The sequence below is a fragment of the Lissotriton vulgaris genome, chromosome 12 (genome assembly GCF_964263255.1).
Source record: "Lissotriton vulgaris chromosome 12, aLisVul1.2, whole genome shotgun sequence".
In the NCBI taxonomy this organism is placed as follows: Eukaryota; Metazoa; Chordata; class Amphibia; order Caudata; family Salamandridae; genus Lissotriton; species Lissotriton vulgaris.
In genome coordinates, this window is record NC_141700.1 from 630,672,093 (window position 1) to 630,700,025 (window position 27,933).

Genomic DNA, 27,933 nt, shown 5'->3' on the forward strand with positions numbered 1-27,933 from the left:
CTGTTTTCTTCAATTTTATCGGCTAGGCACTGCTCACACAGTTAGACATGTCATACCTTATAGTTTATATGTATTGAACACATTTATTATCTCCGGCTGCTTTTCCCACCCTTTTCCGGTTCAGGGAAGACCTGATTTGCAGTTCGGGCTGGACTGTTCCCATGAGGCACAGGGTCAAGACATTTGCATATTGCTGGGTCTGAACTGAGGTGGCAAAGTGAGCTAATGAACGATGATGTATTCAACCCAGATCTGTGACTGAGGGTGATTGTCTAACAAGTTTCAGTGCTCCGTCCATCATCTCCTTGTGTTTGCTCTGCATTTCCCATCCTTCCCGGTATGGTTCTAAACCTGACTTAAGGCATTAACAAACAACCTCATGAATCCCTCATCACTCCCCAGTGAGGCCGACCACCTGCCACCAGGGAGGCCAGATTTTCTTGTATTTCCTCCTGGATCCCGGGCTTTGTAAACAGTTTTCTGTGCTGTTGAATAATTGTCCATTTCTCTGAGCCATTCTGCCAGTGTGGGAGGATCAGTACTCCTCCATTTCCATGTGATTTCTCGCTTAGCCACTAGGAAACCCAGACCCATGAGAACCTGGGAGCCCACTGCACCCTGCCAGTTGCCCAGATAATCCATTATTTCTACTTTAAGCACTAATGTCACTGGGTGCCCTGCAGCCCCTTCTAGTTTGAGATCTGTTTGGTGCCAGATAATTATACATTTCCATATGATGTATATAAAGGAACCACGTGGGCTCTTAAATCATGGACAATTGCCAACATCTAGTTTGGAGAAAGTAAACTGTATAGAGCTATTTGAATTGAGTGAGCCTAAAACGCAAAGAAAGGGTTAGAGTGTGGGGGCCATTGTTGCATCTAGCCACTCCCCATCTTCAAACTCCTGAACATCCTGTTCCCATTCTCTCTTAACTGTGTGAGAGGGTCTGGTATGCTAGGCTGAAGTGAGCTCCTGGAGATGCCCTTCTTGCCTTCTAGCAAATTTAATTTGTGTACCGCCATTAGTTTCTTTTTGTGTAGATCCAGTGCATGTCGAAGCTGCAAGTATCTAAAAAAAAAAACAGGTTTCACACAGGGCTAAATTGTCTACTAATTGGTCCAATTACTTAATGTAGCTTGGGGCCTAGATGTCTCCCAATTTAGAGAAACCAATAAGGTCACAAGAGTGAAATCCCTTCAATCGGGCTACTTGAGGAAGCAACGTCCCATGCCACAAAGGCATTTGTCAGCTTGCTCTGTGATTTAATTTGCCTCAAGGCTGCATTCTAGCATATTAAAGGTGTTTTTGTAATGGGTGGCATATAGCAATGGCATGTTGGTCACACAGCCCCAGAAGAGCTAACTTTAGCCCCACAGCTGAGTTGTTTCTTGGGCAAAAGAGCAAATTGTCAGTTGGGAGGCCCAATAGTTCAGCCAGATGGCCTGTTTTCCCAGTCTATCATTATAGGGAGCCTGCACACATTCTGCAAAGGAGACCTTCCCTTGGAGCCTATTAAGACGAGGTGCATTAGTCCATTAGGCCACCAAGGACCTGGGTTTTTCCTCGTGGTCACAGGTTCTATTCTCGGTGGTTCACTCAGCCTTTCACCATTCTGAGATCAATAAAATGATCACGATTGAGTTGGAAAACAAGAATTAGGCACTTTTGGGTTACCATGCACTTTACAAATACATGTGTTCATATTTTAATCCATGCTTTACAGAACTGAAAGTACATCATATTGCTACGAAAGAGGAAGGGGTGGCACACAGGCACAGCTAGGGCTTGGTTTGAGTATACCATTGAATAATTTGCTAGTCCACTTTAAGAAACTGTGTTGGACTCACTTCATCATTTCAAGCTTCGAATTAGAAGGTACATTAAAGAATCCCTGCTCAGCTGAAAGAATGAATAATAGCTGTTTTACCTGTTGTAGGAAATACCAGATAGGTTATATTCACCCTGAACCTGAAATGTTGCTTCCAAGCTCTTGCTCCTGGTCTCTGAAAGGTAGACTCTTGAATAGACTACCAGGAATACTGAAGCTGAGACCCGCCGCAATATTGTCTGGATCGTGCCTCCTGGTGTAGGAAGTTGTACTTCTCTTTGCAGATGTTCCCTCACTTATTGCCCCCATTCGAACTGCTAAATGCTGGTTTTCGACTTCTGACAGTGCACTGAAGCCTGCAAACCAGGCTCCAGTGTCAATGTTTTTTCTCCTAAAACGAAATGCTTAATTGTAACCCAATTGGCAAGTACTTTAGCACCCCCTGTAAGTCACTAGTAAATGGTACCTCTGGTACCCCAGGCATGGGTACTGAAGAGGGTCTCTAAGGGCTGCAGCATGTGTTGTGCCACCCAAAGGGACCCACACTAAAGCTGCATGCTGCCTGACATTGCAGGATGCATGAAATGGTGCAAACCATTTTGAAAACACAACCTGGAATATTCCCTGTGTGCCAAGGCCTAAGGCAGAGTGCATAATACTGTACGTTAGGACACATCTGCATGAGCAGATATGCTCCTGTGATGTCTGGTTCCATTGCCACGACATTGCAAGTAAACAGGAAGCCGTTTTAAGCATATGTACTGGGCACTGGTCATTACAAGTTACCCAGCTACATAAATGGCTTCACTAAAAATAATGGTGTTTGGTACCAAACACCTTGCCTTAATAAATCCACACTGATGCCAGTGTTGAATTTGTTATGACATGCACCCATAGGGCACCTTAGATGTACACCCTGACACCCACCAGTCATTTACTGTGCTGGCTGACTTGACTCTTCCATCCTGCCACCAGATGAGTTTCTGACCCCCTGCCCATGAAAGCCCACGCTCTCAGAGTTCAGGAACAATGCCTGCTCCGGAGAAAGGTGATCACACCTCCTCCAGGAGGATGGCTAGTGAATTAGCATCTCAAGGCCAGAGGCTTCAAAGCCGCTGCCGCCTTTGATAAGCAGCCTTAGCTTCTGCCATACCTGCGGACTGCCACCTCCTGCCATGGGCCCATTTGCCACCAGAGCAGGCGAGAAAATTAGCTAGTCAGTAGGCATGTTGCATTATCAGGCTAGATGGGCCACATGAAGCGGTCACTCGAAGAAGGCCTTCACCATCTTATTTTTGGTGAAACTAGGAACTCTGGATCAGATTTATGCCTGCTCTCCACAGGAAGTGGTCATATAGTACATGTAGCCATCCATGGCTTAGGTAGCCAATTGGCTACTACCGTACACTCCCCTTAATGCTCCTGAATTCAGTATTTAGGTGGCCTCTTGACACCAGAAACTCAGATTTGTCTACCTGGGAATAGAAGACGGACAAAGAAGAGACAACAATGCAAGAAACTGTGGACCTGCATCGAAATTGGCGCAAAACCCTGCCTGGCTGCTGCTCTTCCGAAAATTGTAAGAAATGACTTGTCCTGCCGCTGACAAGCCTCCCCAAACCCTTGGAGGACTGTCCAGTACTTCACCAACCAAGCAGCATCTCTCTTGAGGTGAAGGAGCCATCTCCCTACATCTGCAGGCCCTGACCGAATCTGCCAGGTTCACCATTTTGGATCAACTCGCCAGGAGAATGCTATCAATAGTCCCATGAGGTCAACCGCTTCGCCAAGTTTTGAGACCCTGAGCCTTCCTGGAACCTCCCTGCACCAACATCTGGGGTGCCGGATCCCTTGCAAGCACGCAGGCTTGTTGTGTGTCCAGCCTGGATTCCAACACCGACCTGCTGACGAGGGATGTCAGGATCTTCAAGGTCATCACTGGGAGCGGCCCTGAAGTCTTGTTTTCTCTCCTTCTCCAGGTTACCAAAGCCAGGTGATAGCCTCTAGCTTCAGTGACCCGCCAGACATAACTCCACTGCACCCGAGCCCCCCAGCCGGGATTCCCGTAAACAAGCTGTCCCTGTGCTTCAGACACCCTCAAGAGCCGATCCCCCTTTGGGTTCTGCCGGACTTGTCCCCACTTGCAGCCTTTCATTTGCAGATACCTTTGCCATTGTCTTTACCGCGTAGCGTTCGAGGCTGCAAACGCTACGAGCACCTCTGCACCCGCACTCACCAGGGCAGGTAAACCTGAGCTGCTGGTGGTTTTTTGGACCTTGGCCCCTAAACACCTTAAGTCCCTAAAGGTATCCTCTGAGACCATTCGCTAGTGTAGCTAGGCAGTGTATATTTCTCCCATAGAATAACATTACTGCATTTGAGGCTTATACCTCAATAACCGTTATTTGACTGTATTTTTGCTGATACTACAAAAATCTATAACTCTGAAAATACTTACCTGATTCCAATGACTTTGGTGTCTAAAACTATATAAAACATCAGTGTTATTTTTCTAAATTGGTTTTGAGTTTCTTTTTGAGTGCGTTGTCTCATGACTTACTCTGTGTGTACAACAAATGCTTAATACTGCTCTCTGATAAGCCGAAGCTGCTCAACCACACTGCCACAAATATAGCACTTGGGATTATTAATGTAAGCTCTGCAAACTAATAACGGTTGTCTGTACTTTTTGCAGGGTGTGCCTTTACTTTGGCACTGACACATAAAAAGCCAGCTTCCTACATTGGTGGATTAGCTGTGGGGTACAAGACTTTGCATTTGCAGATACCACTTGGTCAATAGGTGATTCCACGACGAAACCCATAATTGACTTTAGTCACAAATATTTTTGCAAAATATTAGATTTTTTTTTCTACATTTTTAATCTGAACGGTAGGGCCTTGTATTAAGTCTCACAGACCTTCTGTATTAGACACTTAAAAGTGTACTAGTAAGTTAGGCCTTAACAGTCGGTTTAAATTTTGTTCAATGTTCTAAAATGGTCCCAACTGTACTAAAATAATGTCTTCCTCAGGAGATAGAGTTCAGAAACACAACCTGACCACTTATCTGCTTGTTAAGGTGAGGCAGTTAAGGCTTCTTTGTAAGGATTGTAACATTAATACCACAAAAGTCCAAGAAGGGAGGTGGTAGGCCCACCAAAGACACTCCCTCAGTAGCCCAGATCCCTAAAAAAGAGGAGAACCAATCCCACCCCACTCTGACCGGGTGAAGCAGGTGGGCCCAGGGCTTAAAATAGTTGTGAATGATAGGTTGTGTTTTGACTGTCAGCAGTCAGATCACTACGGGGGTGACCCAGCCTGTTCCAAGAGGGTGGTTAAAACTAGGCTGTCCTGGGTAACCATAGACACCTCAGATGAGGAGGCCCTAGTTGCAGTTAACTGGGAGGCAGGTCCAGATGCTAAGCTGGGGATCTCTGAGGGTGAAAGTAGGCACTTTCACTCCATTCAGGGGAATAAGATCCCTGCCACTGGCCTAAGAGACACGTGTGCCTGAGAGACACATTTGCCAGTCACACCAAAGTGGTGGGCAGGTTGGTGTCCCCAGACTAGTATGTACCAGGAGAGACAGTACCTGGAAAGGTCACAGATAGAACCTTAGCGATAGTGCCCCCACAAAAGGGAGGGCATACTTAGCTTGCCTAAGTTGGTGGCAGTTCTGACCTCCCCTTAGATTGTATCCTCGGCCATGGCCTCTCAGAGGTTGGTCAGATCCCATATTGAGCGGTTGCCCCGGGCACTCCCTCCCCCCAAGCAACTCTTAAAGAGAGATCCAGTGAATCAAGGGCCTTCTGACCAAGTAAAGGTGGAGCCCATAGTTGGCAAGGGGAAGGCTTCACTTGCTCCCGAAGACATCCTGAGCAGTCAGGCAGCTGTACAGAACAAGGGTGCTGTCTCCTGCTCTGACAGAAGGGAGAGTGGAAGAAGGGTGCCTGCTACAGATGGGGTAAACTCCACTCTAAACAGCAAGAGAGGTTCCAAGAACCCACAGTTGCCCCTAAAGCAGCTCTGCCACATGTCAGTGGAGAGCTTAGGGTGTGGTTTTGGGTACTGACAGCTGTCAGTAGCCTCTGCTGGGTTCTGGCCTTCATGTAAGCACTATACTTGGAATGGGAGGCAGATCCCACGGCCAAAAGCAAGTTAGGTCCACTGACCCTGCTGGTTATGGTGGGGTTGGTCAAGTTTTCGGTAACTAAAGTTAGACCTATTGCACACCAATGGAAAGTACAGGAATGTTGTCTCGATGGACAATAAAAAGTGGACAAGTTTTCGGTAACCTCTGTGGGTAAGTTAGGGGTTACCCTAGCAACGTTGGGGGCAGAAGAGGTGGCCATCTCAGTACACAAGGAAAAAGGAGGGGAGGAAAAGGTTACAGCAGTAGTGAAGGTTCAATTTAAAATGGGTTCTATCACTGTTGAGATGGGTCAGCTTCCCAGAAAAAGTGACCTTGACAGGAGGAGGTGAGGAAGAGTAGGCCCTTCAAAAGTGCAATCCAGCTGCCTTACTTTTTCCTCACCTGACAAGCCAGGACACTCTCCTGGGGTGGGCTGGGTCTCCTGGGCATGTAGGGTGGGGATTTAGGGGATGGGTTTGTGTAGGAAGCTAGACCTCTCTTTGCATATGTCCCCCCACTTTTTGCCTCGATTTCAACTCCTAGACACTGGTTTTGAACTCTGACAATGCACTGAAGCCTGCTAACCAGGTTCTAATGCCAGTGTTCTTTTTCCTAAAATGAAATGCTCAATTGTAACCCAATTGGCAAGGACTTTAGCACTCCTGTAAGTAGTCCCTAGTAAATTGTACCTCTGGTACCCAAGGCATGGGTACTATAGAGGGTCTTTATTGGCTGCAGCATGTATTGTGCCACCCAAAGTGACCCACACAAAAGCTTCATGCAGCCAGCCATTGCAGGATGCGTGCAATGCTGCAAACCATTTTGAAAATGCATGGCACACTTCCTGTGTGCCATGCCCATGCACACTGCATAAACTATATGTGAGTTCCCCCTACGACAGGTCTTAGAGCCCTGAGGCAGGGGGCATTATATTGTATGTGAGGACCTATCTGTATGCGCAGATATGGCCCTATGATGTCTGGTTCCATTGCCACGACATTGTAAGTGATCAAGAAACCATCTATCTTAAGCATATGCAGTGGGCACTGGTCATTACGAGTAACCCAGCTACATAATGGCTTCACTGAAAATAATAATGTTTGGTATAAAACACCCCATCTTAATAAAACCACACTAATGCTAGTGTTTTATTTTTTATGACATGCACCCAGAGGGCACCGTAGAGGTACCCCCTGACACCTACCAGTCATTTAGTGTGCTGGCTGACTGAACTCCTCAATCCTGCCACCACAAACGAGTTTCTGACCCCCTGCTCGGATGGATCAATGATCTCAGAGTTCAGGAACAATGCCTGCTCCGGAGGGAGGTGATCACACCTCCTCCGCAGGATGGCTAGTGAATTAGCATACCAACGCCAGAGGTTTTAAGGCAGCTGCCTCCTTTGATATGCAACCTCAGCTTCCAATCGATTTGGGCAATGCCACCCCATGCCGTGGGATACATTTGGCACCAGAGCAGCCAGGAAAATGATCTAGTCAGTAGGCATGTTGCACTATCAGGCTAGGAACACGCCTAAGGTGGGCCCCCTGAAGTGGACACTCAAAGAAGAATTTCACCATCTTGTTTTTTGGTGAAACTAGGAACTCTGATTCAGGTTTTTGCCTGCTCTCCGCAGGAAGTAGTCATATAGTGGGTGCAATCACCCCAGAGGTAGGTAGCCCATTGACTACTACTTTACACTTCCCTTAATGCCCCTAAATTCAGTGTTTAGGTGGCCCCCTGACAGCAGGAACTCAGATTTGTCTACCTGGGAAGTGAAGAAGAAGGACAAAGAAGAGCCAACAACGCAAGATCTGTTGACAAGCACCGAAATTGGTGCCAAATGCTGCCTGGCTGCTGCTCTCCCAGCAATTTCGAGAAATGACTTGTATTGCTGCTGACCAGACTCCCCAAACCCTTGGAGGACTGTCCAGTACTTTGCCAACCAAGCAGCATCTCCCTTGGGGTGGCAGAGCCATCTCCCTGCATCTGCAGGCAGCAGCAGCATCTGCCTGGTTCACCGTTTTGCTGAGCTTCGGGACCACCGAGGTAGCAACTTGCCAGGAGGAGGTCAGCCATGTCGCTTCATCAAGTCTCGAGACGCTGAACATTCCCAGAGCCTCCCTGCACTAATACCCAGAGTATTGGAGCTCTTGCAAGCAGCAAGGCTTGTTGTGTATCCAGCCCAGACAACGCCAACACCGACCTGCTGACGAGGTACATTGGGATCTTCAAGGCCCAGAGCATCAGATGCCCCCAGCCTGGGCTCACGTTAACCAGCTGTATCCATGTGCTCTACAGACCCTCAAACACAGAGCCCCCCCTTTGGGTTCTGCTAGATGTGTCCTCAAGTCCCCATTTGTAGCCTTTCTTTTGCAGGTACCTTTGCCATTGACTTTACCGCGTAGTGCTCGAGGCTACCAATGCAACCAGCAGCTCTGCACCCGGACTCACCACGGCAGGTCAACCCGAACTGCTGGTGGTTTCTTATACCTTGGACCCTAACCACCTTAAGTCCTTTAAAGTATCCTCCAAGACCGTTCACAAGTGTATCTATGCTGTCTATGTTTCTCCCATAGGATAACATTACTGCTTCTGAGGCTCATACCCCAAAACCGTTATTTACTGTATTTTTGCTAATACTACAAAAATCTATAACTCCGAAAGTACTTACCTGATTCTGATGATTTTGGTGTCTCAAATTATTTAAACATCTGTGTTATTTTTCTAAATTGGTCTCGAGTTTCTTCGTTGGTGTGTCTCATTTATTGACTCTGTGTGTACAACACATGGTGTGCCCTTACTTTGGCGCTACCACGGAAAAGCCAGCTTTCTACACCGAGTTGTTCACATACGTGGAGCTAAAAGATGCTGGAAGAACAGAAACCTGTTCTTGTGCTGGTGAATTACTGAAGATATGTTGGTACCTGTTGTTTAACTTGTGGTGCTCCATCCCTGCAGTTTGCCTTCAGCTTGTCTGTAATGGACTGAGTCGACTGGGGCCATTCTACTCAGAGGGAAAAACAACACAGAAACTGCTTTTCGCGTTGTGTAAGCTGGGGATTTCAGAAATGCTCTAAATCGTTTGTTTGATTTTTTTTCCATTTTCTTCTGCATTTTCCCTATTCTGATATACATGGGCGATCCAAACATTATCAAACCTTTTTTTTAAACTGAAGGTAGAGCCTTTTAAAAACCTCTATTTGTTTTGTATTTTTATCTTACTTTTACAATGTTTGTAACGTCTGTCTTGAGCAGTAAGTGGATATTATGCATTATTCATGGTTGTTTATATGTGTAAGTAAATATTATATTGTTTCAGTTTCCTTAAAACAATATACAATAAAATGCAATAAATGATAACATTTATAACATATAAATTCAAAACTGTGTTGTTAAAACTGATACACAGGTAGCAAATGCTGGTGGACTATACATGCCCATCATCCTTTCACATGTATTGCTTCGCATTGCAGTACTTTCCCACCTCTTGGTTGCCAAAGCTTAGAATTTTGTAAGATATCTATCATATTTTGGGGTATTGCCCCGAAAGCAGAATAAAATTGCTTCTGCAATGGTTTGGCTGTAAGTACCTTCAACAAAGTCCGAGCAGTTCAGGTTATAGGTAGAAGATATGTTCCAGTGATTCCTCATTCACCCTACAGAGTAGACGTGTTGCTAAGTCTCTGTGGGGTTTTCCATATTCTGTTAAATAGACTAAAGAGGAGATACAAATGCCTAAAATGAAGGAATTGTTCTTCCCCTTTTAAATTCATGTTAAAATCCATATATGGTTGATTGTGCAAGGTATAAGTTTCCAAGGTATACCTCGAATTATTGTAGTTGGACAGCTTCTCCAAATCTATTAGAAAGTAGGATATTCTTACTTGATGTTTTAACAATACCTTTTGTTCAGTATTCATTTTATATAGGTCATTTAAAGCAGGGAGTTTGTGTTTGGCCAGATCATTCTTTATAAGATGTTCCGCTAGTGATACTTCAGCTAGTGGATTTAGTAGCTTTTTCTTGATGGCCATTTTTAGGGTGTCGTCATCTGCCCGGTAGCAGTCGATAAAGTAATAAATGCGATTCATTACTTTGGACGTAAGTCCAAATGTAAGTCTTAGTTGACATTGGGGTGTGAAGTTTCATGGAGAGAGGAGCTTCCTAATGCCATCCAGGTAAACTGTATCTGCTTTGCTTATTAAGTCTGGAGACCAGCACATAGAGCTGTATGTAAGAGCTGGAACTAATTTGGTATTTGCAACCGTGAGAGTTGGACTTATGCCCCGCCACCATATTTCAGCGCAAATCTTTTTACTAAGCCCACTGTCACTGATGACCTCTGGTGCAGCTAAGATAGGTGGATATTCCAACCTAGTTTATTATCCATCGCAGCGCCTAGGTATATGTAATTTGACACCACATCAACTTTTTTGTGGCTTATAAACCATGAATATTTTGGATTTTTGCCTGTGAATGACATAACCTTTGTTTGCTGATGTTAATCACAAAATTGTTGTCCATATGAAAGTTGTGCACTCTGGACAATTGCTCTTGTAGGCTAATCTGTATTATTGAAAGGATCACTATGTCATTGGTGTATGCGAGATATGGGTTGTTTGTGTTAACCAGTTTAGGAGAGGTTCCACTTTTCTGCTGTGAAACTGCTGCTAGGTCTGAGATGTATAGGCTAAACAGTAGTGGAGCCAGGACACGTTCCTATTTTAATCCGTTAAAGGCATACATTTTTGGTGTTCGCCCTTTGCCATCCGATAGCAACACATGGTTGAAGCTATAGAGTTCGATTAGGATATTTAGCAATCCTTTGCCTATCCCCCATGCATCTACTTTGGCCCAAAGCTCAGCTCTGTTGACTTCATCGAAGGCAGTGGAATAGTCAATAAAGCAAGCTAAGAAGATGATACACTTATTCTGACAAGCTTTTTGGGCCAAGATGGACAGTGCCACTATGTTCTCTACCGCGAAGCATTTTTTTTGGAAACCTGTCTGAAGGAGGATTATTTTTTTGTCTCCGCTCATTTTTGAAGATGAGATAGTACATGCTTTACAAATATTGTCCAATCTGTGTCCAGCACTGCAATCAGCCAATAGCTTTGTGGGCAATCTCTCGGTCCTCTTTCATAAAGTGGCTGTATGATGGCTGCCTTTCACGGTTTTATAAATAACCCACCATTAATTGTGCCTAATATCCACTGTTTAACCGCTCCTGTTCTTGTGTTTTGGAAACCTTTGCATGCCGGTTTGATTGACACAACTTCCCTCTGTATTCCTGACTCTCAAGGTGTAACTTGAGTGAGCAATCACAATTTACTCCAGGGTGTGATGGAACCTTTGAAACTCAGAGGGGACAGTAATCTCTCACAATAAATACCACTGTCTATTCAGTGCTAAATTATTTTATTTACACATGAACAGGTTTGTTGGGACCTTAATATTAGATGTTCTGTAGAAAACCAGAAGGTCCTAGCATTACAGTTGACAAAGAACCCAAATGTTATTCCATCACTTTGCCAGCAGGTTGCTATGGTGAAATTAACATTCAGTCTATGAGCAGTGTTCTCCTGTAAAGACTCACCTCTCTCCTTTCCTAATGGGTCTCTGCTTTTATTAAAGGTCTCCCTACCCACGTTGTATCCAGTGGCGTTTGAGTGTCGAACAGGCTGTTATCCTGCATCTCAATGGGCAGTGATACGTCTATTCTTGGAAACAGTTGAAGGCCTCATGCGCTGTTAGTACCAATGTGGGATTTCAGCAGAGGCTTCATTTTGTGCTAAATGTAGAATATCTTCAAAGGGAACACAATGCACATTATCTCTTTGCATTTCACTTGTAACTATAAAAAATGCACACTTTTTTTCTTTGTTTCTCTCCATCTTTCTCTCCCTTTTCCTCTTCCTTTGTGTCTCTTGATCTCTTTTTCTCTTGCTCTTCTAGGTTTAGGGGACTGAACAGATTTAGCTTTAACAAGAGGGGACATAGACATCTCCCAAGTGGTAGAAGTAAATAAGACAGGTGTTCCTGGATTAGAAAACAGCCAAGAGTATTAACATAACCTGCCAAGTGTCAGGATCAACTGTCCTCCAAGTGTAAGAGTGTGATTTTGTTGTACTCTCCGTCAAGAAGAGCCTTGTTTTCTTCTGGTGAAGCTACAAAAGTGTAGGGTAATCTGAGTGCACTCAAAGATGTTTAGTCCACTGGGGGGAAGGGGGCGAGAGACTGAGAACAACAGAGGAGTAGGAAAGGGCCAAATGGAACAGCTATCAACAAAGTGCAAGGAATATGTTTGTTTGGGCTTCCACTGTATCCAAGGCAAGGTTCTGGGAAGCAAGCATTTGTTATCCCTTAAAATTAGGGGGATGAATTCAAATCATGTTGCCATCTATGGATTGTTACTCCTCTGGGCAACAGTGACTATTCCATTGGATTTCCTTAAAGTGTTTGGTTAATTGTTTGATATGGTATCAAAATACCATCTAAACCCCGCAGTTTAATGCTTTGATGACCTGATGCCGAGAGGTAGAAAATCTAGAGTCCAATTAAGACGGATGAGTAGTGATCGCTGTGAGAGTCTGAAAATGACAGGCAGTGCCCAGTGAACCACTGAATAAGTAGGGGCGTATAATCAAATACCTTTAGACGTGATGTAAATTGGGTGTCCTGATGTCAGGGGTCCTGATGGCCATTCATGTGTCCATCAAAGTGCATATCCTAACTTACTCTACAGAATGAATCTCGTTACTCACAGTGACTCCCCTTCCTTGCTTCTCTTTACAGACTCCGTTCTGCAAGGTCAAGCCTCTCACCTGGGGTTACCCATCGGAATCCTCTCTGCCCGGATTGCCGCAGCTCAATTTGACCAGATATGCCGGACTCCAGTGGACTGCACTCCTTCTGCCATACTGAATCCTGAGCAGAGAGTAAGTGACTGATACAGCTCTCGTGTAGATTCAAAGTGTAAAAGATAAGAGGTTGCAAGAAGGCAAGTATTCGGCTACGTTTTTTTCTAAGCAAATCAGTTAAATGCTTGGTTTTTAGGTCTCGCGACCTATCGATGTGCGCAAGCGCATCGAGCGGAGCGAGAATTCAAGTGGCGAAAATCATCGTCAAACCAAGGGCTTTCAGCCCAGCGGTTTTCATGCAGTTCACGTGAACCACGTGATTAAACATGCACGCGCATTCCCGGCCGCACAGCACATCAAAGGGCTTCTCCTCCCCTAATTATTCATGGCCGGCCGCAGGCCGGCCGTACTTTCAGTTTCCCAAGCCCGCCCCCATCCGGCTTCCCTCCGCGCATCTGCCTGCCACACTTCTCCTCCCCTCGCTGGCATTCCCGCCACCCCACCACCCCACCAGGCTCTCCCGCCCCCATCCAGTCACTGTTCTTTCCCTTCATTTGTTCATTCTGGTACTGTTCTCATGTACTCGCCTGTCAGAGTATTTCTAACTCTCCCTTCTTTTCTTCCTACATCTAAAGCCGATTTCTTTTCTGTCCCTTCTCATCCAGTCCAGCTGGGTCTGCCCTCTACCACTTTCTATTTTCTCTGTGATTCTGCGCTTCTCTCGCTCATTCACTTTCTGTTTCTCCATCGCCTCCCACGACCTCTCTCTGGTTGTCCTCGCTATACACAGCCTTGCCCTAGCAGCACTCCTCCTACACCAGCACCTCCCCCCTCCCACACCAGCACCTCTCCTCTCTCTCCCCGCAAACACAGCCTTACACGTACAGCTATTAACTGCATCCGTTTCCTTAGCAGCATTCGTGACCTTCCAAACTGCCTGCAGCAGTCACTATTCTTTCCCTTCATTTGTTTGTTCATTCTGGTACTGTTCTCATGTACTCGCCTGTCAGAGTATTTCTAACTCTCCCTTCTTTTCTTCCTACATCTAAAGCCGATTTCTTTTCTGTCCCTTCTCATCCAGTCCAGCTGGGTCTGCCCTCTACCACTTTCTATTTTCTCGGTGATTCTGCGCTTCTCTCGCTCGTTCACTTTCTGTTTCTCCATCGCCTCCCACGACCTCTCTCTGGTTGTCCTCGCTATCTCTCGCACTCCCACGTTTATCCCTCTCTTTCTCGCGCCTCATCTCTTTCTTTTCCCACTCTTTCTTCATTTCCCTCCCTCTCTTGCCTCCTGACTTTCCTTCTCCATGCTCTTTCCTTCGCAACCCTACTCTTGTTACTTTTCCCTTCTACCCTTCTCTAGCTGTCTCCTTTCTTGCCTCGCATTCTTTCTTTATATTTTCCTTTTCTCCTGCTCCCTTCTCTCACCCTGCATATCCTCAATGTATATATGTCGTCCATCAATGTATATATGTCGTCCACTCTCTCCTACACCCCACTCCCTCCTACACCCCACTCCCTACAAGACGTACGCATTTAGTATATAAAAGTATGCAGATGCATTTGCATAAATATTCCCGATTGTGCGCGTTTGCAATATGTGCAAGATGAGCAAGACATTGGAAACAGAAACTTCAAGGCATTGTATTTCCAGTGATTGCTTGTTTTTTAATTGAAAACAGAGCTTCTAAGACACTGCACACGCAATAAAGCATTGAAAATTTGTAGGAAGGCTTTAGAGTTTATTTACTTGTTTGTACTATTGGTCAGAAAGAGGAGCTGCTTTTGAGAATCACATTCCTGGACTATAATTACTCTGAATGCAACAATAGAGATTTCAACGGGTAACACAGTGCATGCTTAGTAACAGCTGGCATGCTAACACATGGATAGCCTCGGACTTCACGGAATAGGGGGACTTGTGGAAAACAGGCGTATCTTACTGCACAAACTATGGCCGACGGTGAAATAATTTACACCGGAGTAAGACTTACTCCCAGCAAGCACGGTTACTGTTTAAAGTCCATCAAGAAATAAAGTGACTTGAAATTAACGTTTTAATTTACAGTTACGGGTGAAATGAGTGTACAAAACATCCCATCACAATGCATTTAAAAAAAGTCACATTAACTTTACTCTGCATTCAGCAAAACAAATGCCTATGCAATCTCAAATGCAACATACAACAAAAAAACATAACCCACTATAGTGTTTAGAGGACCAACAATATAAAACCGAGCAGTGCACACCAACGTAAAAAGAAAAAAACAGTGGCTTTATCTGAGGAATTTAAAGTCACTGATAAGTATTAAACACTCATGTACACAAAATAGATGAATAATCAATTGCCTACTATAGACAAACATCGCAGGAAAAAAAACTCGCTACTGACACGGAGCCGAGGAGTCCTATTTAGAGAGCTGCCTCCTGAAAACAAGTATCGAAAGTGGAGCACTTGACTAATAATTAAAAAAACAAGAGTCGCCAAAACCTGTTCCACGATATGTACATGACTGCTTATCAAGAGGAAGGGCTAGAGAAAAGGGGAAAAAAGAAAATAAACCATGCAAATCAAACCTAAAAATGCTGGGTAGGAATAGGAAGATTGATTCGAACTGTTTCTTAGCCAAACAGAAAAACGATTTACTTGTTGGTACTATTGGTCAGAAACAGGAGCTGCTTTTGAGAATCACATTCCTGGACTATAATTACTCTGAATGCAACAATAGAGATTTCAACGGGTAACACAGTGCATGCTTAGTAACAGCTGGCATGCTAACACATGGATAGCCTCGGACTTCACGGAATAGGGGGACTTGTCGAAAACAGGCGCATCTTACTGCACAAACTATGGCCGACGGTGAAATAATTTACACCGGAGTAAGACTTACTCCCAGCAACAGATAGTTTACCACACAGCTTTCTGCTACAATGCATCTTTCTAATTAAAGACAGGTTCGTCGTCAAATGGTTTGTCCCTTGTGTGCTGGTTAGAATGCAGTGCATGTTTCCAGGCCTCTCTGAATCACTGACTATCCCTTAACACTAGATTTCATGTACACTGTCAGGGCCTACTGCCAAAACCTGCAAATTCAGTACTCTCGATCTATGTCCGCATTTGACATGCTTAAAGTAAAATATAAATCCATTTGCCCCTCACAAGCGTAACAAATATGAAATCAGGTGACATGCATTTAACTGCCAACATGTAAACAAGCCGAATATGTGCATGCAGCTTTCCAATATAGAAAACAAATTGGACTTTATTCGCAAAAAAATAGATACTACAATTGGACTCCTTGGGTTCAACTCACATGCAAACCTCAAGTGACTTCAACTATTAAATCTTCATTAACACAAACAAAGATACTTGGCACAAAACCACCCAATAGGCATACTGCCAATAAAACCATGCTCAAACCAGGCCAGAAAGTTAGTCTCGTTTTGCCATCAAGGAACAATGAATTTACAATAAACATGGCCATTGAAAATGTATTCTTAAAAATTAGGATTGGAATTATATGGCCATTAAGTTATTAACTATTTTGCAGATGAAAAGAAACCGTAAGTCCGTAACTGACACACTAGTTAGAATTCTTTAGATAAGTACTGAGCTCTGACATCGATGTACAACCTTCAGGCCATAAATGTAAACCCCGTCAGGACTGAACCCGACCTTCATCCTTCTGAGGTGGATACACGGAGTACCACTGAGTGATCAACGGACACGCCTTTTACGAACAGCCCTATATATAACAGCAAAACTAACGAAGCAAGGGAGGGTTAAAACAAGAATATGCTTTATTAATAGGGAAATTCAAAAGTGGGGCTGCGACGTGATAAAACAGAATGGAAAGTAATGATTGACGTCATTGACAGCACATGTGAACATATCATCCACGAGCTGATCACGTAAATATCGTTCCGGCGTTTCTTCCGCAGATTACTTTCAAGATTCATCTGGCAATGCATCAGTCTTAAAAACACCTTTGTAAATCAAACCAATGCACATGAAAACATTTTCGGCCATATTGGAAAAAACATAGACTATTTGAAAAGAAACCGAGCCAAAACACTTCACAAACGATCACAGGCTAAATCAAAATAAGCTGCAAATACAAAAACATATTTACTGCAAACACCAAGTAACACTAGTTTAAACGTTGAAGGTTGTTGCATACCAATAGTGTCTAAATTCATCTCAGCCTTAAATATTAATCAAAATCATTCACAACACAAAAGAATAATACTGCAAAAGAAAGACACTGTGATTACAATACAACAGTACAATCACAATCGCACATTGTCAACAAAAAAAATATTTCCCAAAAAATGTCTGAAGTACAGTACAGAAAATAACTACATCGCAAGATATTTACTAAAAACAACATTTATACATAGCACATAAAAATTTTGAAACGTTCAATAGCTAGACACGATGTGCAAAAGAAAAGTCAAATTCAGTCGGAATATGTTGTACGTACATCACAAAAAATTCCAACATTGCCATATATTCATTACAAACAACATTATTACATAGCAGATCAAAATTTGCAAACGTTCAATAGCTGTACACAAACAGAATACGAAAAGTCAAATTCAGTTGAAATATGTCGGAACTACGTCCCATAAAATTAAGACATTTGCAATATATTCATTAAAATCAACATTTATACATAGCACATCAACATTTTTAAACGTTACATAACTATACATTAAGTACATACGCAAAACCAAAAACAGTCTGAATACGCAAACGTCATAAAACAATACAAAACATTAATCAACGCTCAAAAAAGTATAAACACAATCAATACTACATATCCAAAATTTGGATAATAATAGTAAAATTCAAACTTACCTGTCAAACGACGCAGCACAACGCGCCTTTCACACGTGACTCTTGTCGAAGATCTCCATTGATGCACGTCAATCGCAATGCTACGTCACAAAACGTAGCAATGCGATTGGCTGGAAATTACATCATTCGGAAAACAAAGGGAAAATACAAAAAAAAACTAGAACGCTGACCTCCAAAACGTAGGTAGCGTATAGGCGCTACATTGCGACCGGCATTTTTATTAAGGAAAAGACATCCGCACAAGGAAAAGGGACTCAAAGCCATACTATCACTCACGCCAAACACAAAATAAAAAAATTAAAAAAAACATACACATACACATGTTCACAGCAAAAAAATAACACACACTTGCAAAAAAATCACACACACACACACCACCATATCATCAACAACACACAACATCACACACTAAGCATAACACCACAAAGAACAATATACTCAATTATTGTTCACATTAACACACTAAATCAATGTCACCACTCCGCACCATCACAGCATCACGCCAAACACAAAATAAAAACTCACACACGCAACCGCACTCACACACGCAACGCCACTCAAAACGCAACGCCACTCACACGCAACGCCACTCACACACGCAACGCCACTCACACACGCAACGCCACTCACACACGCACCGCCACTCACACAACAGCGCCACTCACACACGCAACGCCACTCACACACGCAACGCCACTCACACACGCAACGCCACTCACACACGCAACGCCACTCATACACGCAACGCCACTCACACACGCAACGCCACTCACACACGCAACGCCACTCACACACACAACGCTACTCACACAGGCAACGCAACTCACACACGCAACGCCATTCAGCCACGCAACGCCACTCACCCACGCAACGCTACTCAACCACCCAACGCCACTCACCCACGCAACGCCACTCAGCCACGCAACGCCACTCACACACGCAACGCCACTCACACACGCAACGCTACTCACTCACACACGCAACGCCACTCACACATGCAACGCCAATCACACGCAACGCCACTCACACAGGCAACGCCACTCACACAGGCAACGCCACTCATCCACGCAACACCACTCACACATGCAAGGCCACTCACACATGCAAGGCCACTCAACGACGCAACGCCACTCAACGACGCAACGCCACTCAACCACGCAACGCCACTCACACATGCAACGCCACTCACACACGCAACGCCACTCACACAACAGCCCCACTCACACACGCAACGCCACTCACACACGCAACGCCACTCACACACGCAACGCCACTCACACACGCAACGCCACTCACCCACGCAACGCCACTCACCCACGCAACGCCACTCACCCACGCAACGCCGCTCACCCACGCAACGCCGCTCACCCACGCAACGCCACTCACACACGCAACGCCATTCACACACGCAACGCCACTCACACACGCAACGCCACTCACACATGCAACGCCACTCACACACGCAACGCCACTCACACAAACGCCACTCACACACGCAACGCCACTCACACACGCAACGCCACTCACACAGGCAACGTCACACACACACGCAACGCCACACACACACGCAACGCCACACACACATGCAACGCCACTCACACACTCAACGCCACTCACACAGGCAACGCCAATATCACACGCAACGCCACTCACACACGCAACGCCACTCACACACGCAACGCCACTCACACACGCAACGCCACTCACACACGCAACGCCACTCACACACGCAACGCCACTGTAGGAGAGTAGGGTCTGCTATCCTATGGTCACCCCAATTTTTGCTTTTTGCTTCACTGGTTTTCGACTTACTGAGGCTGTGGGCCTGCTAATCAGACCCCCAGCCTGCTGTTCTCTCTCTAAATTCATAATACATGTGCTATAGGTACATACCACAATTGGAAATGGACTCCTTGTCAGCCCCTGTACCATGCACTATAGGTGCCCAGGGCATAGGTGCCACCAAGGCCTACCAGGGGCTGAAGCATAGCTTTTGCCACCCCTGGCTGGTTCTTAAATTGACACAACTGGCTGATCACTCAGCTGGGGCAAGTGGGTGTAATCACCCCTTGCTTAGATATAGTATACCTATATCTAAACCTATATCTGGACACATATATAGCCTGTAAGCCACTCCTATGGAAGGCCTCATCAATCCTGGAGGCAGAGTGCGTGGTTTTATGTGAGATGGTGCTCTGGCATGAGCTGAGCCTGTCTGCAGCTGTCGGGAACAACTCCCTAAGCTGATCCGGGATAATGCCATACCATATACTCTTAAGCGCATTATAATCCTCGCGGTTATATAGCAACTTTGGTTTGGCTTTATCAAAACATGTCGTGTAAGGTGTCATACGAATTGGAATACTATCCCCTCGCCAGTTCTGGCGACGGGGATAGCATTCCACCCTTCTAGAGGGAGAAGACATGTTACTTTACTGAAACGCGGTTGATTTAAAATGAGCCTCAGATCCACAAAATGGATGCCCCTGCCACAGACACGGGTCTGACCTCCTGCTGCTGACCGAAACCCGGCAGAGGAGGCCTGGACAAAGAGTTTCCTGTCACAGGGCGGTGCCAAACCACCCCAGACAGGAGATAGTGGATTGGAGTAGGGAGGTTTCAATGAAACCAGACACTGCCTGGGGAGCACAAGGCTGCCCCTTGCAGGATCCGGCCAAACCGGTTCTGGGGCCTCCCAGCCCCTGTCCCAGCGCGGCCAGGATCAAAGGAGAGGGGTGTAACCACCCCCTTCCTGGGTCCCACCCATAGGAGGGGACCTAGCAGGATGTCCAACCCCCTAGATTCGAATAAGAGGGGGAGCAGTCCCAACGGACCTCAGATCATCCTGAAGAAACATAAGAAACGAAATCTGGACCCTTCGACTTTCTACACGACGTGAGAAGACTGAAGAATCTCCCTTGTGGTCAAGGAGTGACCACCCTGTGCAAACAGGCACCATCCAGCCCTCGACCCTTGCTTTGTTGCAGTTCCCGCCGGAACTCGAGCGACAGAGACCGACGAGATCAAGCTTGCCTGCCTTCTACCTGCCCGATCCACAGTCCCTGCAGAGCTGAGACCCGTGGAGGCGACCGGAAGCGTGGGGCACGCCATCTTGAAAAGGCCACGAGACGCTGACCGTGCGGCCCACGAGTGACCCTCGAAGCTGTACACCGGGGTTTGAGAAGCCCCAGCCCCGAGCTCCACTTGCACCAAAGCTCACCCCTCCACACTCGCTGAGTGCTGCGTGGGGCCCTTCTGCTTGTGTGCGCTCGACGCGTTGGCCCGGTCACTTGCCAGCTGGCTTGTGGCCCCTGTGCCGACAAACTTTGAAATCCGACTTGCTTTTCTGGTTGCTCCAGATCTGCACCAGCTCCTGTGAAAAGGAGCACCCACTCTGACCCTCCTGGTTCGAGTGATAAGCAATCTCCCGGTTCCGCGTGGATTGCTTTTGCCAAGTGCTGTTTGCTACAATCTTCAAGCCGACGGTGCTGACGGCGAGAGCCTACGTGGGACAGATCGTGACCTGCTCCTGGACGTCGCAGATGCCCCAGAGCCCACGTGACAGCGGAGAGAAGCCTATCGACAACCGCCTGATTGCGCCCGACATTGCCTGGTTCCGTCCTGGTTCCACCCTGGTCACTGCTGAGTGACCCAGACTCTGTCCCCTCTGCTTTCAGGTACTTTTCTACATCGATCCACCCTTGGATCGCACCGGACACTTCTGCTTCACAGCGCCTGCAGCTGCAACAGCTCCAAGCACCCAGAACCTGCGTGACAGAACCCGACGCCACTTCGACCCTGTGCACCCACGGCCTGTGGGTGAGGTAACTTTGCAACGCCGGTGTCTTTACACTGGTACACACCTCTAGGGTCTGTGTCTAAAGTTTTGTGTTCCTAGGTTCAGCGGAAGTATCTTTTAATTCACTTAAACTGACTTTTACGCACCATTGCCAGTGCATTGGTGCGCGCCGCACTTTCCGTGCTGCACCCGTCTCCTGTGGGCTACTCCCGACTTCTTCATTGCTTGTCCTGACTGCTCCCAGCGAATCTCTAGGCCCTAGGCCTAACCATTGTTCGTAAAGTGTTACTTATACCACTTTTTTGATATATGGTCTGAGTGGCCACCCGCCCTCATCCATAAACGTGCAACTTTATATGTGTAACAGTGCTTTTGATTTAACGCTTGTGCCCCTTTCCTCATAAAGAGTACTGGGGAGTAATTTAGTAATAAATACATATATTTTTATAATATATACTTGTGTGGTGTCCTTTCATTTGATTACAGGATTGTATGTGGTAAAACAAGCTCGCTTAACACGACCTCTTAAGTTAAGCCTTTAAGGCTGCTTAGTCCATGCTACCACTAGGATAGCTTGTCTACAAGGTTGACTTACAACCTGACATCTTTGGGGTTGTTTGGACTGATAACCAGTGGTTCCAGAATTGGAAACACTACCTATCAGGCCAACTTCTCACAGCCACTCACACACGCAACGCCACTCACGCACGACACGCAACGCCACTCACACACGCAACACCACTCACTCATGCAACGCCACTCACACACGCTACGCCACTCACACAGGCAACGCCACTCACACAGGCAACGCCACTCACACACGCACCGCCACTCACACACGCAACGCCACTCACACACGCAACGCCACTCACACACGCAACGCCACTCACACACACAACGCCACTCACACACACAACGCCACTCACACACGAAACACCACTCACGTTGCCAATAGGTCTCGCAGTACGAAAGTTGGAGCCATTACAATTGCAAATAACAATGCCTTTTATTTTGGTTATCATTTTAAATACATAAAGGGCTTTGTCATTTACAAAACCAATAGCTCCAACTTTCCTACTGCGAGACCTATTGGCAACGCCAGTGCTTGTTCTATGATCCAGCCCCCGGCACAGTTTATTTTAGTTGGGGTTTCCCAAGTGGCATTACTTTGGCATGGGACCCTCTGTGCCCTGTATCAAGATATCAAGAAGTGTTAAATATTTTGTGTCTGTACTTTACCCATAATATATTCACACCAAATGACAAATGGTTTATACCAATATAAAACTTTATATTAAGTTGAGGCTGGTTTTGGCGAAGTATACTTGTTGGGATGTGAATGCCCCATGTATGGTAAATGTGCCTATTGCCCTGCCCTCTGTCCCCAGCTGTATTTGTTGTATCCTGATTTTTATTGAATCAGGATATGCCAATCTAAGCATGAACGCAAGGGCGTTGGCCTGTCCCGTATTCTCAGAGTCCCTGGGCCTGTCCTGTGGCCTGGAGGAGCGTACCAAACATGTCCCCATTGCTAGCAATGGGCTAATATCCTTGTCTTAGATGGTCAAAGGAAACCATAATGTAACCAGACCTTTTTTGAGTCCCACCTGAGAAAGCGCATGTGCTGTTGCTTGAGAGATCTTTTTTTTTACTAGCAGAGGGCTTAAAGCCCGCCCATTGCTTACCAAATGTTGGCGTCATTGTCACTCTCATGTGCTGGCTGCTCCTTTATCAGTGCGTGCGTTTAGGATTCTCTTCCTCTTGGTATGTTTGTCCCTCCCCGGGAGTATAGCTCAGCTACTGCTTCTGTGCTCTTTTGGGGGTACTTTTTTGGTCTTTAAGTTGCATTTTACAGCACTCCTTAAAAGTGCATGTGTTTGCTTGTCCTTTCCTTGTTGCTTGCTGCCACGTCACTGTTGCTTGCAGTCACTTGCTTGTTGCTTGCTGTCACGTCCTTGTTACTTGCCGCCACGTCCTTGTTGCTTGCCGCCACGTCCTTGTTGCTTGCCGCCACGTCCTTGTTGCTTGCCGCCACGTCCTTGTTGCTTGCCGCCACGTCCTTGTTGCTAGCCACCTCCTCCTTGTTGCTTGCCGCCTAGTCCTTGACGTCCTGTTCTTGTTACTTGACGCCCGTGTTGTTTCCCCCCAACACCTCTTGCATTGTGTTGATTGCTCTGTTCCCCTTGCCCCCTTCTTACGTTTCAGGAAATTGGTGAAGACAAGACTTGCCTCATCTCTGGATCCTTTGCCCAACGTTTTACTTTTTGAATTTGCTATCTCTCTGGCCCTTTGAAGTTTCCATAATGTGTAGTCCCTTTCCAAACCAAATAGATGCAATTAGGCTTGTGTTTGTTATTGCCCTGTCAACTACTGGTCTCTGTGGAACTTCCTCCTGGAATAGTTAAAACCATCCTTTTAGATGTCCTAGTTACTGCCCAGGGATCACCTTTACTTGCCACCTAAGGTGTCTATTCCTATAATTTACCCATTTTCTTTTACTGCAGGCCTATTGACCCTCCAATGGTTGATGTTTTCATTATAAATAAGTAAGAGTGGAACATTCATTGTATCATATATCAAAACAATTGTGGTAGGGATCGTTTTATGCAGTTTTATTGAGCGCTGCATGTTGCGTTGCTTATTTGCTGGATTGATATTGTAGTGATGTAAATTGGCTTTGCTGATCAATCATCTATGATGAAGATTTAATCACAAAACATATACCACCAGTGGACAGGGTGTCGCAGAAGTGCCATTTTGGCCGGTCAGTTTCCCTCTACAAAATTAGATGGTGCTGGACCAACCGACTTAGTGCAGCGTTCTGTGCACCAATTCCATTGCAAACTGGTGTTCTATGAAAATTGGGTTTGGAGACACTTGCCCAGACAGAAAGAAGCTGTGTCAGAACTAAGTGATCCTGGTCCCGTTACACACACACGCATACCACAGAAACCTTTGGCAGACCCCGCCCAGCCAGCAAACTACAGACCATCTCCCTATTACCTTACCCAGCCAAGGTCATGTAGAAAGCCAGACACACACCAGCTTCTAGACACCACTCAATGAGGCTTCAAACTCAATCACAGCTTCCCTCATCTCAGCAACCAACGACATCAGGAGCATCCTCGATCGAGGAGAAACAGTGGCCCTCATTCTGCTCTACCTCTCAGCGGCCTTCAACGTGTTCTTCCACTACACCCTGATCAGAGGACCACATGAAACATGCATTCAATGACCTGCCCTAAACTGGATCTACTACTTCCTCACAGGAAAAACACAAAAAGTCAGTCTGCAATTCTACACATCGGAAGCCACAAACTGCATCTGCGGAGTCCCCCTCAGGATATTTTCTCAGCCTGACCTAGTCATCGTCTACATGGCCAGCCCTGATAAACCTCATCAAATTGCCCAGACTCAACATTCTTTCCTACACGGACGACACCCAACTGATACTCTCTCCGACAGGTAAGACTCCCATGACAAAAAACAACTTCTCCACCTGCTTGACCACAGTAACCACCTGGATGAAATCCAGTTTCCTCAAGCTCAACTCGGACAAGACCGAAGTGGATATCTTTGGAAAGAAAACCTCTGCCTGGCATTCCACCTGGTGGCTTGCAGATTTCGGCTCCACCCCAACCCCCACCACCCACGGCAGTAACTTAGGAATTATCCTTGACCACAAGCTTGAAATGACAGCCCGGGTAAGCGTGGGGACCTCCATCTGTTTCCCCATCACAAGGATGCTGCATAAAATCTTCAAGTGGCTACCTGAGAACACAGGAAAACACTTACACAGGCCCTGATAACCAGCAAACTTGACTACAGCAACACACTATACTCAAGAATCACCAAACAGCCCCTGAACAGGTCCCAAGCCTTCCAAAATGCTGTAGCAAGACTTTTCCTCAACCTTCCTTGCTGCACAACTTCATACCTCTAGAAACTCTACTAGCTCCCCCCACGCAAACACACTCAGTTCAAATTTGTCACACACACTTACCAAGCAGTGCACAACATAGGCCCTGCCTTACCTAACCGTCGAATGAACTTCCACCAACCCTCCAGACATCTCCGCTCATCCGGACTAGCAAATGCAACCTGTATACACAGAAACAGGGCCGGTGGTCACACCTTGTACATCTCCCCCAAAGCATGGAACGACCTCCCTCAGCACATCAGAGCCTCCTCATCGCTTCTTGGATTCCACAGAAAGCTGAAGCCTTGGCTTTTTGAATAATTTCACCTTGGGAGACCACATTCTACCCGCCTGCAAAGTGTCTAGCTACCCTCACGGCTTATTAGCACTCTATACAAATGGGCATGACATTACATAACATTATTTGCTTGTTAAGCTCACCATTCTTTGGAGTAAGCCTTGCATATGATCTGATTGGCAGGAATTGCTCGAGCTCCATCTATACCCGGGGAATGGTGGTGGAAACAACTCACTTTCAAGCATCCGATATTAAAGTTCCATAAAAGAACTAGGTGCGTAGGACAAGGAACTCTCAAATGCAGGTGGGTCGAGTTCTGCCGTACTGCCTAGTATAGCCTGCTCCTTCCACCCTTACGTGCAAGACCGTGGCAAGGTGAGACGAGGACCACAAAAGGAGGTTTTTTGCACCGTAGCCTTGGCTTTTTTATTTTATCTTTCTTCCCAATTTCTATCGCACATGCCAATTCCACTGGAAAATACTGTATTTATTTGCCAGTTTTATATAGCACGAACTTGACCCTTGCGGGTATCAGAGCGCTTTACAAGCTTACAGAGAACTGCATTTAGTGCTACTCATTAGTGATGTCTGTGACTCCCCAGCAGAGGACGATATAGTCAACTGTGTCCTACCTATGGAAACTCATTCAGGTGGATACTATGCTTGTTTTCAAATCTCTGTGGACTTCACGAGCTGTAGATAATTTATTGTGCTGATAGATGGTATCAGGAAAAAACTAAGACACAGATGTGCTCTCAGACCACTTATTGATTGCCTGGCCACTGCTATGGTGGCTGAGAGACTTTTAGGGTTTAGGTAGAGTTGGATAGCTCAAGCTAGAATTCCAGTTTTGCTCCCAAAGGACCATGAACTCACAGAACTGCGTGAGTGTTTGCAAGCTTCCGTGGAGGATAAACTGAGATGCCATTGTGCTGCCTGAATTTTTTTTTTTTAAAACAGTCCGATTCAGACACTTCTGGGAAAGGACGGGGGTCGTTTGGAAAGAACATGTCAGTAGTGTTAAAATGGGTAGGAAGACCTTTTGAAAACTGCTGAGTGACATACTATTTGGAACCAGGGGATCTCTTGACAAACGTGACTGGAAGCAAACCTCAATGTCGGAGGTAGGTGGAAGATAAAAAGGATTGTACATTTTTCTTTTTTTTTTTTTTTTTTTTTTTTTGGAAAACCTTTATTTGTAGAAAAAGTACACCGCTATTTAGCCATACATCCCGGAGGCCAGGCAGCATTAAGGTAGCAGGTAGACTCATGTACAAAACAGTGCGCAGAAGCAGTCAGGTTTAATTTTCAATGACGAACAACTTGGAAGGAAAAAAGCCAAAAGAATAAGAGGGCCCCGAAAGGCCACCAGAGAACGAAGTGCCTAGGCACGGAAGAAAGTAGGAGAGAGAGAAAGAAGAGAAAGAATTGGCCGAGGACAGTACATAAGTAGTAGAGGGGCACAGCGGGAGGGGGCCGGGGGCCGCACATCCAACACAACTCAGAATAACAATTGCGACACGAAGGTATGGGGGGGGTATCGTTCCAGGATGTTCTGTCTGGAATTACGGGAAGGGTTGCAATCTATGGGGAGGACTGGACTTCCAAATCCGGCTCAAGCGGGGGTTCGCATAAATCGCCCCGATACGAATTCCAGGCACCCCATACTGATCTCCACATTCTGGGCTTGCCCCTGGCCACATACACCGTTTTCTCCCGCAGCATGCACCAGTCCATGTTGTTCTCCCAGAGGCTAAGGGAAGGGGGAGCGGGCGCACCCCACTTCTGGGCAATGTCCCTCTTGGCCACCATGTTGCCTAAGGTGACCCATCGGGTCTGGGCCACACTGTAGTCATTCGGACACCACACATTTAGGAGGCAACGTCGGGCCTCGGCCGGCAGGGCCACTCCAGTCACCTCCTCCATCACCTCATGCACTCGCTTCCAGAACCGGGCCACACCAGGACACTCCCAGAGGATGTGTAGGAAGGTAGCAAGCATACCACAACCCCGCCGACACAGGCCGTCCGTGGAAAGCCCCATGTGGATGAGCCTGGGGCCAGTGACATACACTCTATGCAGAATTTTCAACTGGACCAGACGCAACCGCGCCGATATGGCCACCTCCCTGGGGGAGGAGGCCGCTGACTGCCATTCCTCGTCGTCCATTTCTATGCCATCATTCACCCAGTGCATCCGCAGTCGTTCAAGCAAGTCCACCCTCACATT

The 27,933-nt window shown here is 46.1% G+C and overlaps 1 protein-coding gene across 1 annotated transcript in view; it reads left to right on the forward strand.

Moving 5' to 3' along the window:
* Positions 1–27,933, forward strand: part of FANCA (FA complementation group A) — an 850,506-nt gene that overhangs the window by 43,783 nt on the left and 778,790 nt on the right. The window contains exon 4 of the mRNA XM_086945786.1: positions 12,764–12,906. Coding sequence (XP_086801912.1) covers positions 12,764–12,906 — 143 coding nt within the window. The remainder of the gene's footprint in view (positions 1–12,763; positions 12,907–27,933) is intronic.